Source organism: Aotus nancymaae, unplaced genomic scaffold (assembly GCF_030222135.1).
Source record: "Aotus nancymaae isolate 86718 unplaced genomic scaffold, 86718_ANA_hifiasm-v0.15.2.pri h1tg000004l, whole genome shotgun sequence".
Taxonomy (NCBI): Eukaryota; Metazoa; Chordata; class Mammalia; order Primates; family Aotidae; genus Aotus; species Aotus nancymaae.
Window position 1 is genome coordinate 1,571,235 of NW_026988415.1, and position 13,313 is coordinate 1,584,547.

At 38.6% G+C, this 13,313-nt stretch overlaps 1 protein-coding gene across 1 annotated transcript; it reads right to left on the bottom strand.

Moving 5' to 3' along the window:
* Positions 1 to 2,494: 2,494 nt before the first annotated feature.
* Positions 2,495 to 3,942, bottom strand: LOC110567696 (elongation factor 1-alpha 1-like). Its single transcript, XM_064360715.1, has one exon. The coding sequence runs from the start codon at positions 3,881 to 3,883 to the stop codon at positions 2,495 to 2,497; it is 1,389 nt and encodes a 462-aa protein (XP_064216785.1). The 5' UTR covers positions 3,884 to 3,942.
* Between the last annotated feature and the right edge of the window lie 9,371 nt (positions 3,943 to 13,313).

Consider the following 13,313-nt stretch of genomic DNA (forward strand, 5'->3'; position numbering starts at 1 on the left):
GATAGTAAGATCTGTTCTTGATGCAATTACACTGTGTGGCCACCGTTTCAGTTCTCAGGTGACATAATTGAGGCTGAGAAAGTCCTGGCTTTCAGAGATGAGATGGAATAACCATATTCTACCTTGTCTTTCTTAGGGAATACAGTTATAAAATTTAGACAGATTACATGGAGCAGCTAACTGAGGGCTTTGAAAAGTAAGTGGTAGCAGATAGATTGAAGAGGAAGATGGGAATCTGAAGTACCAACTAATTGTTGGTGAATTTGCCATTTTTTTCCTCCAGTATCTTCAGTTCTGAGTCCAAGGTAGGAACCTAGACAGAACTGGAGGAAAAACATAGTTCTGGTTTAAGAAGCAGGAAAGTGGATAACTAATATTCAGTGGGAGTAGGATTCATTTTACTTTTTATCTTCTTTTCCTTCTCAGTCTCCAAACAGTCCCATAGTGGTGGTAGTGATAATAACAGTGATGGCAGCAAGGCTTCAGGTGCCTAAAACTGTGAGAAAGTATAACTACCTGATGGGTTCCTCCTGTTCATTCTATGGACAAAACCAATTCACTGAGACTGTGGTTTTGCAGTGGAGAAAGAGCTTCTTTATTTATTTTTTAAATTTCAAGTTTTATTTTAGATACGGGGGTGCAACATGTGCAGTTGTGGTACATGGGTATACTGCACCTAGGTAGTGAAAATATTACCAACAGCCCTTGTTCCACTCCCTTCCTCCCCCATCTAGGAATCTGTAGTGTCTGTTGTTTCCATGTTTATGCCCATGGGTGCTCAATGTTTAGCTCCCACTTATAAGTGAGACGTGTTATATTTGTTTTTTTGTTCCTGTGTTAATTTACTTAGGGTTATGGATTCTAGCTCCATGTACGTTCCTGCAAAGGACATGATTTCATTCTTTTCTGTGGCTGCATAGTATTCCATGGTGTATGTATTACATTTGCTGTATAGGATTCACCATTGATAGTCACCTTAGGTTAATGCCATGTCTTTGTTATCATGAATAACACAGCAATGAACATCCAAGTGTATACGTCTTTTTAGTATAATTACCTATTTTCCTTTGGGTATATACCCAGTAATAGGATTGTTGAATCAAATGGTAGCTCTGTTTTAGGTTCTTTGAAAAATTTCCAAATTGCTTTCCACAGTGACTGAACTAGTTTACATTCCCACCAACAGTATATAAATATTCCTTTTCTCCACAGCATTGCCAACATCTGTTTGTTCGTTGCTGTTGTTTTTTGACTTTTTAATAATAGCCATTCTGACTAGTGTGAGATGGTATCTCTTTTGGTTTTGATTTGCATTTCTCTGATGATTAGTGATACTGAGCATTTTTTCATGTTTCTTGGCTGCTTGTATATCTTCTTTTGAGCAGTGTCTGTTTGTGTCCTTTGTCCATTTTTTTCATGGGATTATTTGCTTTTGCTTATTGATTTAAGTTCCGTGTAGATTCTGGATACTAAACCATTTTTGGATGCATAATTTGCAAATATTTTCTTCCATTCTGTAGATTGTTTACTCTGTTGATAGTTTCTTTTGCCATGCAGAAGTTCTTCAGTTTAATTAGGTACCACATGTTGATTTTTGTTTTTGTTGCTATTGCATTTGGGGACTCAGCCAAAGATTCTTTGCCAAGGCCGATGTTGAGAAGGTTTTTCTTCTAGGATTTTTATAGTTTGAGATCTTACATTTAAATCTTTAGTTCACGTTGAGTTAATTTTTGCATATGGTTAAAGGTAACAGTCCAGTTTCCTTCTTCTGCATATGGCTAGCCTATTATTCCAGCACCATTTATTGAGTAGGGAGTCCTTTCCCCATTGCTTGCTTAGTCAGCCTTGTCAAAGATTATATGGTTATGGGTGTGTGTGTTTATTTCTTAGGTTTCTATTCTGTTCCATTTGTCTTTGTGTCTGTTTTTGTACCAGTACCTTGCTGTTTTGGTCACTATAACCTTATAGTATAGCCTGAAATTGGTTAGCAATTGGGTTCTAGATCCTTGAGGAATTTCCATACTGTCTTCCACAATGGTTGAACTAATTTACATTCCCACCAACAGGGTGAAAGCATTCCTACTTCTCTGCAGCCTCGCCAGCATCTATTATTTCCCACCTTTTTAATAATCACCATTCTGACGGCTGTGAGATGGTATCTCATTGTGGTTTTGATTTGCATTTCTATTTTTTTTTTTTCTCATTAAACTTTTTTAATGGGTCTCAAAATTCTGTGACAAATTTTTGGTCAAGTTGTTTCCATTAAAAAGTACTGATTTTAAAAACTAATAACTTAAAACTGCCACACAAAAAAAAGAAAACCAAAGTGGTCCACAAAACATTCTCCTTTCCTTCTGAAGGTTTTACGATGCATTGTTATCATTAACCAGTCTTTTACTACTAAACTTAAATGGCCAATTGAAACAAACAGTTCTGAGACCGTTCTTCCTCCACCACTGATTAAGACTGAGGTGGCAGGTATTAGGGATAATCTTCATTTAGCCTTCCGAGCCTTCTGGGCAGAGTTGGTGACCCTGCCAGCTCCGGCAGCCTTCTTGTCCACTGCTTTGATGACACCCACCGCAACTGTCTGTCTCATATCACGGACAGCAAAGCGACCGAGAGGTGGATAGTCTGAGAAGCTCTCAACACACATGGGCTTGCCAGGAACCATATCAACGATGGCAGCATCACCAGACTTCAAGAATTTAGGGCCATCTTCCAGCTTTTTACCAGAACGGCAGTCAATTTTTTCCTTCAGCTCGGCAAACCTGCATGCAATGTGAGCTGTGTGGCAATCCAGCACAGGGGCATAGCCAGCACTGATTTGGCCTGGATGATTCAGGATAATCACCTGAGCAGTGAAGCCAGCTGCTTCCATTGGTGGGTCATTCTTGCTGTCACCAGCAACGTTGCCACGACGAACATCCTTGACAGACACATTCTTGACGTTGAAGCCCACATTGTCCCCAGGAAGAGCTTCACTCAAAGCTTCATGGTGCATTTCAACAGATTTCACTTCAGTTGTAACGTTGACTGGAGCAAAGGTGACCACCATACCAGGTTTGAGAACACCAGTCTCCACTCGGCCAACAGGAACAGTACCAATACCACCAATTTTATAGACATCCTGGAGAGGCAGGCGCAAGGGCTTATCAGTTGGACGAGTTGGTGGTAGGATGCAGTCCAAAGCCTCAAGCAGCGTGGTCCCACTGGCATTGCCATCCTTACGGGTGACTTTCCAACCCTTGAACCAAGGCATGTTAGCACTTGGCTCCAGCATGTTGTCACCATTCCAACCAGAAATTGGCACAAATGCTACTGTGTCAGGGTTGTAGCCAATTTTCTTAATGTAAGTGCTGACTTCCTTAACGATTTCCTCATATCTCTTCTGGCTGTATGGTGGCTCAGTGGAATCCATTTTGTTAACACCAACAATTAGTTGTTTCACACCTAGTGTGTAAGCCAGGAGGGCATGCTCTCGGGTCTGCCCATTCTTGGAGAGACCAGCTTCAAATTCACCAACACCAGCAGCGACAATCAGGACAGCACAGTCAGCCTGAGATGTCCCTGTAATCATGTTTTTGATGAAGTCTCTGTGTCCTGGGGCATCAATGATAGTCACGTAGTACTTGCTGGTCTCGAATTTCCACAAGGAGATATCAATGGTGATACCACGTTCACGCTCAGCTTTCAGTTTATCCAAGACCCAGGCATACTTGAAGGCGCCCTTTCCCATCTCAGCAGCCTCCTTTTCAAATTTTTCAATGGTTCTTTTGTCGATGCCACCGCATTTGTAGATTAGATGGCCAGTAGTGGTGGACTTGCCCGAATCTACGTGTCCAATGACGACAATGTTGATATGAGTCTTTTCCTTTCCCATTTTGGCTTTTAGCGGTAGTTTTCACGACACCTATGTCCTGGCGGCAAACCCGTTGCGAAAAAAAGCTTGATTTGCATTTCTATGATCATCAGTGATGTTGAGCTTTTTTTCATATGTTTGTTGGCCCCACATAAATGTCTTCTTTTGAGAAGTGTCTGTTCATATCCTCTGCCTACTTTTTGATGGCGTTGTTCTTTTTTCTTGTAAATATGTTTAAGTTTCTTGTAAATTCTGGATATCAGACATTTGTCAGATGGGTAGATTGCAAAAATTTTCTCCTATTCTGTAGGTTGCCTGTTCACTCTGATGATAGTTTCTTTTACTGTGCAGAAGCTCTTTAGTTTAATTAGATCCTATTTGTCAATTCTGGCTTTTGTTGCAATTGCTTTTGGTGATTTCATCATAAAATTTTTGCCCATCCCTATGCCTTGAATGGTATTGTCTGAATTTTTCTTTTTTTGTTGTGTCTCTGCCAGGTTTTGGTATCAGGATGATGCTGGCCTCATAAAATGAGTTAGGGAGGAGTCTGTCTTTTTCTATTATTTGTAATAGTTTCGGAAGGAATGGTAGCAGCTCCTGTTTGTATTTCTGGTAGAGTTCAGCTCTGAATCTGTCTGGTCCTGGGCCTTTTTGGTTGGTAGGCTATTACTTACTGCCTCAATTTCAGAGCATGTTATTGGTCTATTCAAGTATTCAACTTCTTTCTGGTTTAGTCTTGGAGGGTGTATGTGTCCAGGAATTTATCCATTTCTTTCAGATTTACTGGTTTATGTGCATAGAGATGTTATAGTATTCTCTGATGGTAGTTTGTATTTCTGTGGGATCAGTGGTGATATCCCTTTTATCATTTTGTGTCTATTTTATTCTTATCTCTCTTCCTTAGTAGTCTAACTGGTGGTCTATGTATTTTGTTAACTTTTTCCAAAAAACACCTCCTGGATTTGTTGTTTCTTATTTTTTCAGAAGGTTTTTCATGTCTCTATGTCCCTCAATACTTCTCTGATCTTAAGTATTTCATGTCTTCTTCTAGCCTTTGGATTAGTTTGCTCTTGCTTCTCTAGCTCTTTTAATTGTGATGTTAGGATATCAGTTTGAGATCTACCTAACTGTCTGATGTGCACATTTAGTACTATAAATTTCCCTCTTAACACTGCTTTAGCTGCATCCCAGAAATTCTGGTACATTGTCTCTTTGTTCTCATTGGCTTTAAAGAACGTCTTGATTTCTGCCTTAATTTCGTTATTTACCCAGGAGTCATTCAGGAGCAGGTTGTTCAATTTACATGAAATTGTGTGGTTTTGAGTGAGTTTCTTAATCCTGGGTTCTAATTTGATTGCACTGTGGTCTGAGAGTCTGTTTGTTATGATTTCAGTTCTTCTGCATTTGCAGAGGTGTGTTTTACTTTCAATTATGTAGTTGATTTTAGAATAAGTGCCATGTGGCACTGAGAAGAATGTATATTCTGTGAATTTGGGGTAGAGAGTTCTATAATCATCTACTAGGTCCACTTGATCTAGAGCTGAGTTCATGTCCTGAATATCCTTGTTAACTTTCTGTCTCCTTGATCTGTCTAATACTGACAGTGTGGTGTTAAAGTCTCCCATTATTATTGTGTGGGAGTCTAAGTCTCTTTGTAGGTCAATAAGAACGTGTTTTTATGAATCTGGGTGCTCTTGTATTGGTTGCATATATTTTCAGAATAGTTAGCTCTTCTTGTTTAATTGTTCCCTTTACCATTATGTAATGCCCTTTGTCTTTTTTTATCTTTGTTGGTTTAAAGTCTCTTTTGTCAGAGATTAGGATTGCAACCCCTGCTTTATTCTTTCAAACTCTAATATCCTTTTTCTCCATTTTCACTGTGTTCTGAGAGTGTGCATGGTACAATGTCAATGTTTTTGAATTTATTGGCACTTGCTTCATGTTGTAAGACAAAACATCAATGCACAAAACTAATCATATTTCTACATAGTAATGAATGATTGCAAACTGAAATTTCGAAAAAACGTATGTTCTATTTATATTGTCAAAAAGAATTAAATATTTAAGTATGAATGAAATAAAATATTTACATTTTATTATAAAAATCTGATGAAAAATTTTTTAAAAAACCCCCCAAAATAGAGAAGTATACTGTGCTTATGGATCAGAAGACTTGACATACTAAGGATGTCAATTTTCCCCAAATTGACTTACCTATTTGATGCATTTCCAAATAACATCCCAGAAAGCCTTTAAAAGATATTTCAACAAGCTGATTCAAAAATTTGTAAAGAAAGGCAAAGGATGTAGGATAGCCAAAACATTTTTAAAAAAGAAGAATAAAACTAGAAGACTCAAACTACCCAATTTTATAACTTATTATAAAGACAAACTTATTAAGACAGCATGGCACTAGGAAAGTGATAGACACATAGATTAATAGAACAGAAGAGAATGAAGTAGTTCTGCATATATATAGCCAGTTGATTTTTTAAAATACCCTAATTAAGGTTTAATTTATCTACCATAGAATTCACCAATTTTAAATTTATAATATAATGATTTTTTAAAAATAAATTTACCTAGTTGTACAGTTTTAGAACATTTCCATTACCTCAGTAAAATTCTTCATGCCAGTTTACATTTAATAACCATTCCTACCTCCATGGAGGCCCTAGGCAATCACTAATCTACTTTATTTCTTTTTAGATTTGTCTTTTCTGGACATTTCATATAAGCAGAATCATACAATATATGATCTTTGAAGCTTGGCTTTTTGTATCTTGTACTTAAAATAATATGTTCAACTAATATTATTGAACACCCACTTTATTACAGGCACTATATCGACTAGGCTCCTTGTGACCAAAAAGAGACGTGGATCTTATAGTCTAGTGAGGAAAACAGACTGTAACCGTGTACTGATGAAAATAAGTGTAAAATATTTCCTAGATTTCCTGATGCTCTGGGAATGTGACTAGGAGTTGAGAAAAGCCTTCACTGAGGAAGTAACGTTTGATTCATACTGAAGAATAGGAGAGGCAAAGGGTAATGCATTCCAGCAAGATGGAACAGAATATGCCTACTAGCAAGAGGGAACATGTTTATTGTAAGTGACTGAGAAAATATCGTTTGGCTAGAGATCAGAGAGGAAAAACGAATTGTGGAAGATAAGGCTGGAGAGAAGGGTAGAGGCCAGATCATGCTGTCTTATTAAGCTATGTTAACAATTTTGCTCTATTTTAAGACCAATGGGAACCCATTGAAATGTCTTAAATTGGTTTGGTTGGGGAAAGTGGGTAACTTAACAGGTTTGTTCAGAAAGACCCACTCTAACTGCAATGTGAAGAAGAAATTGAAAGAAAATTAATGTGGAGGCAGGGAGGTGGGTAAGGAGGCTGTTGTGGTAAGTGGGTCTCTCTGGTGCCCCAGCTGGCATGCAGGATGGATCTCATCAGGGTGATCATCTGTCATGCATAACCCTTCAGGGTGAATTTCACAGTCACATAGTATGGGTTAAGGGATGGGCTTTATTGAGAAAAAAAATATTGAAGGTCCAGAACAGCCAGAAAAAAACAACAAATAAATCACATACCCTCCATCCTCCTGTCATCCCAAGAAGAGGCAAACCAAGAGCCAGAGCACTACTGGTTCTAAGTAAGGAGAACATACCCCATTGCTAGGTCCCCATTTTATAGGGTAAATGTGAAGAAGTAGTCTTATCAATGGAGGAATATACAAGCTGCTAAGCAACAGGCAGTTTGGATTTGAGGTGGCAGTGATTTACAAGAATTGTCTGGGAATGCCAGTTGCCCATGGAATATTAGTCTTCATTGCTGCAGTGAAAAAGGCATCAGTCCCATGGGAACTTGACTTTTGGTACAGGCCCTTCCCCTAGGAGAACTCAGAACTCCAGCTCCTACGACTTCATTCTCCAGGCAATCCAAAAATGAACAGCCAAAGTCATTATCGGATAGTCCTGCTCATTGTACTATAGGGACTACTTTAGCAGTCTACACAAAAGGCAAGCTTTATCCATAAAGGACCAGATAGAAAATAGTTTCAACTTTGCAAGCCATATGGTCTCTGTCACAACTACTTCACTTTGCTCTTGCACATGAAAGCAGCCGTAAATAATACATAAACAAGTGGATATGTCTGTTTTCCAATAAAACTGTATTTACAAAAATTAGTGGTGACCAAGATTTGGCCTGTGGGCCACAGTTTGTTGATCTCTGTTCCAAGTAAGAGATTGTACCTATTGATTTTTGGGAAAGATACAAAAGCAAGCCAATGGAGGAAGGATAGCTTTTTCAACAAATGTTGGTGATTAATTGGACATCCATAGGTAAAACAATAAACTTTGGCTTAAACTTCATACTTTATACAGAAATTTGCTGAAAATGTATAATATATCTAAATGTAAAATGTAAAACAACAAAATTTTTTGGAAAAACAAAATTTTTGTAATCTGGACTTAGGCAAAGAATTCTGAGCTAGAATACACACACACACACACACACACAAAATCTATAAAAGAAGAAAAAAGATAGATCATGCTCCATCAAAATTAAGCATTTTTCTTTGTCAAAGCCACTGTCAGGATAATTAAAAGGTAATTACTGACAGGGAGAAAATATTTGCAAACCACATAGCTGACAAAGATTTGTATGCAAATACATATGAAATTCTCAAAACTCAACACTAAGGAAACAATCCAATTGAAAAGAAGTGGGCAAAATGCTTCAACAAACACATCACCGATAAAAATATACAGATGAAGCAAATAAAGCACAGGAAAATAAGCACATGAAGATGTTCAATACAATTGTGCACAATGGGAATTTAAATGAAAACTACAATTAAATGCTATTACAAACCTATTGGAATGGCTGAAATAAAAAATATTCACACTATGAAGTGCTGACAAGAATGCAAAACGACTGAAACTCTTACACATGTCTGGTGGGAAAGCAAAATGGTACAGTTGCTCTAGAAAATAGAGTGTCAATTTCTTATAAAGTTAAACATATACTTACTACATGACTCAGTTAATCATTCTTTCCTAGAGAAATAAAAGCTTGTGTTCACACAAAAGCCTATGCGTAATCACATATCATAGCAGATATATTTATAATCACCAAAACCTGGAAACAAACCTGTAAGGCCCGTTGCCTCGCCGGGAGCTCGGACACCCTCCCTCCCTCGCCGGGAGCTCGGACACCCCCCTTCCCTCACTGGGAGCTCGGACACACCCCCCTCCCTCGCTGGGAGCTCAGACACACCCCCTTCCCTCACCGGGAGCTCAGACACCACCCTCCCTTGGCCAGGAACTCGGACACGCCCCCCCCCCCCCCCCCGCCGGGAGCTCGGACAACCTCCCCTCCCTCGCCGGGAGATCGGACACACCCCCCCCCCCTTCACCGGGAGCCCAGAAAAAGCCCCGCCAGGACCTACCCGATAGCATTTTGTCCCATCCGGGCCCCACTCTATGCCTACCATTTTGTCCCATCCGGGCTCCACTCACCTTGGGCACAACCAATCAAATGCCTCCACTCTCTATAAAACCCCACGTCTGAGAGGAGTCTGTGCGACTTCTCCGACCCCTCCTGTCGGACAGCAGAACCTCACCCAGGAGCCTGAATAACCCCTTCGCGTTGGGTCTTCTTGTGCTGGCCTCAGTTTCTTCCTTTTAAACTCGGCGAGAACCTAACAGACCTTACAAAACCAAATGTTCTTCAATGCGTAAGTGATTGGTTAAAGAAATTGTGGTACATTTATAAAATGGAATACCACACAACCATTAAAGGGGAGATCTTTTGCTAAGCACAACAACTTGGATGAATCTCAAAGGCATGGTGAGTGAAAGAAGAGAGTCTCAAAAGGTGACATACTGTATGGTCCCACTTATGTGACATTTTTGGAAAGACAAAATAATGGTGATAGAAAACTGATCAGTGGTTGCCAGGGAGAGGTGGGAGAGAGTGCCATTATAAAGGGGCTAGAGAGTTGTCACTATAAAGAAATAGCAGGGTAAAGTTTTATGGGGTGATAGATTTACTCTGTACCTTTACCATGTTGGTAGTCACACAAATTTACACATGTGTTAAAATGCATAGGACCATACACCCCCAAAAGTCAATTTTACTTTATGTTAACTTTAAAATTAAAAATACAGTTTGTGAATAACCAGTGATAGCTAGAGTTCTCACAATTCAACGAATAAAACAATTTAATGTTTATATAACAATTATTATTACCAGAATAAATGATTATGTTGATTGCTTTATTTTGTTAACAAGCAGTTTCCGAATTCATAATTTAAAAAACAACAACCAAGACTTTTGGGATATTTTTAATAAAGCCTGGTAAGATTTTGCAAAAAAAAAAAAAAAGTATTGAGTCTGACTTAGGGGTTACCTGATCAAAAAAATGCCCTTTTAGAACTTGAATAGAGATTTGTTACTCTAGCTTTCACTTTCCTTTCCAGCATCTTTAACCAGGCATTTGTTGCTGCCCCCTGTGGCATCAGTGTTTGCCCAGTTGCTATGAGGGTCACACACCAGTTTCTAAGGCAGAAACTCAGCTGATGGACATGGGGACCAAGCTTTCCTGCACAGGCAGCACCCTACCCCATCTTTCCCCCCGAGAAACCCAGTACCTTCCTCCTATTTACAGCCCTGACTCAATGCATCTCACTCAACCACACAGTAAACACAGTTTTATGATAGGGATTGCTTGCTGCTCAGAAGAGAAAAAAAGAATCACAGCTAATTTTAGAGCAAATTAATAATATCAACAACAATAATTACTAATATGCATTGCTATTCTTGTAAGTCAAATTATATGTTGCTATAAAACAGACCAAAAATATGACTTCTCTAGTAGTGAAAGTCTTAATTAAAATGATACATTTTAATATACTTTTGCTACATGATGTAAATTATCTCTCCCTACCTCTATTTTTGTATTCTTCCCTTTAATAATCTTTACTGTGCAGTGTTAAAGAGGAAGAAAATTGGTGATTAATAGAGGAAAGAACAGGTGACTACATTGCTTCTAAAAGATCAGTCATGTCATAATTTCTTAATTATTATTATACTCTGTAAGGATTTTAAAATACATGATGATATATATCCTTCTACTTCTGGCATACTATAGCTATTGGCATTACATTCCATTTTGAATAATAAGTAATGAGAAATGAGGTATCTCTATACATTTTAGTCCTCCTGTTTTAGTGTCTTAAGTAACCATTCTGTCACATTTGTTATGCAAATGCTGCAGCACTGCATGTAATTTCAGCAATATGGGAGACCGCTTCTCAGAATGCCTTGAAGTACTTTTGTGGAATTAATAATTTTTTTCCTGAAAGCAGAATTTTCCATATGCCTTTCAAAGAAACAGATGAAAGCTGCATAATTGCTCTGTTTTCATCAAGGTGAATGAACCAATGAAACACTGAAAGTATCAGACAATGGAGGGAAAAAATAAGCTTGTCTTTCCTCTGGCACGTTGGTGTATGTGAAAGGGTGCTAAATGTACAATTAGATACAGAGTATCTGCCATCTCCTTAATAACCACCCACTTAGTTGGATAAGTGTCCTGCCTGTCCAGATAAGGCATGTGTTTGATTAAGGGAAATCATTCAGTGTAAATGCTCATCTATGTAGCCAATCAAAGACAGAGTCAGCTTGTCTATTATGGATCTGTCAATCTCGTCTGTTTGCTTATTAAAGTTTCTTTAGCAAACCCAGTGGCCTCCCTTTGGTATGCTAAGTAGGCCCAAACTTTGCTAACATCTTGGAGTGAAGTCACCAGCCTTTGAATGACTCTGGGAGAGTCTACAGGCCTTCTCCAATTTAGCAAAGTGTTTTGTTCCAAAAGTTTGTTTGTAAGTCAGTTGTTTGGAACTTGAGAAGCATTTTTCCCATGGAAACAATGTTACAAATGGTGAGAAGGTTCCCAGGCCAGTCCACAAAGGCCTATTTAACCAAGAATATGGCTGGACTATAGGGCCCATGGCACTAGAAAACCAGCCACCATTAAGATTATTGTTTCTATGGGAAAATGTGCTCCCGGGCCTAATTGTGGATGCCAGCAGCAATTCCACAGCCCTGTCTAGCCTCTAGCAGCTGGAACCTGGACTCCCCCAGTCTTCTCTTTCCTTCAGGCTTGTGAGGTGGAAAGGTGAAAAGTCCCAGGGGAATCAAAGAGAGAGAGTGTGGGAGGTCCAGGGGCTTCAGCAGGAGAGATCTAGAGGGAGAGGGTGGCCAAATTAGCAAATAAAAATATTGGATGCTTAAAATTGACATTCAGAAAAATGATGAATACTTTTAAATGTGTATCTCATGCAATATTTGGGACATGCCTTATAAAAAGTGTTCATGCCCTCTAACTTTTTAAAGGACATGTCCCACATATTGCATGAGATATATATTTAAAAGTATTCGTTTATCTGAATGTCAATTATTGTTATTCAATTTCCATATTTTATCTGGTAACCCTAGTTAGGAATCATAGCCTTGGTGGATTGCCATGGTTGCAAGCACTCTGGAGCAAAAATGCAGGGGTTTAATAAGGAAGGATAGAATCTTCATAGGTCAGGGAAGGCTTCTTCAGGAAACCAGCAGAATGCTACTCTTCCATATAAAGAAATATTTCAGAAAACCGAAGTTTATAGTTTATAGGCTTCAGCTCAATAACACTTGATGTGAGCTCTTTCAGTTGGAAATCTTTCTAAGCCATTTTACTTGCTTCCTTACCTTCTTAAGAGTAAACATAAGTTCATCTTGATGCTGTAAGAGTAACATTTTGGCTACAGAAGCCTGTAACTTCTGTCTTGCTAGCATTATTTTTGTCTTCTTGCTGACTCATTCTAAATGGAGCCAGCTGCCATGTTGTAAACTGTCCTGTAGAGAAGCCCATATGACAAAGAACCAAGAGAGGCCCCAGCCAACATTCTGCAAGTTGTTGAACCCTGTCAACAACCTCTTGAACTTAGAAATGGATCTACCACAGTCAACTTTAAAGTGACTGCAGCAGCAGTGACACCTTGATTGCAGCATTGTGAGAGACAGAGCCAGAAGATCCAGCTAAACTATACTCAGATTCCTGACCCACAGAAATTTTAAGGTGATGAAAGCATGCTGTTTGAAAGCAGTAACTTTTGCAATTATCTGTTACACAGCTATAGATATAATATACCTCCTTATGCCTGTATTCTACAATTAACCTTTTACTACACTTACTTTATCACCATTCTTGCTATATCTACCTATCTATTCATTCTTCTATTTATCCAACAATCTATTTTATATGTTGTTATTGGCGTTGTTTATGGCTACATATTTTTTCTTCTATATTGATTGCTATGTTAGAGATGTCTGAGGATGTCAGAACACTAACCTTTAGATAATTAAATTGAGTGTTTGATTCTTCCTAAATTATG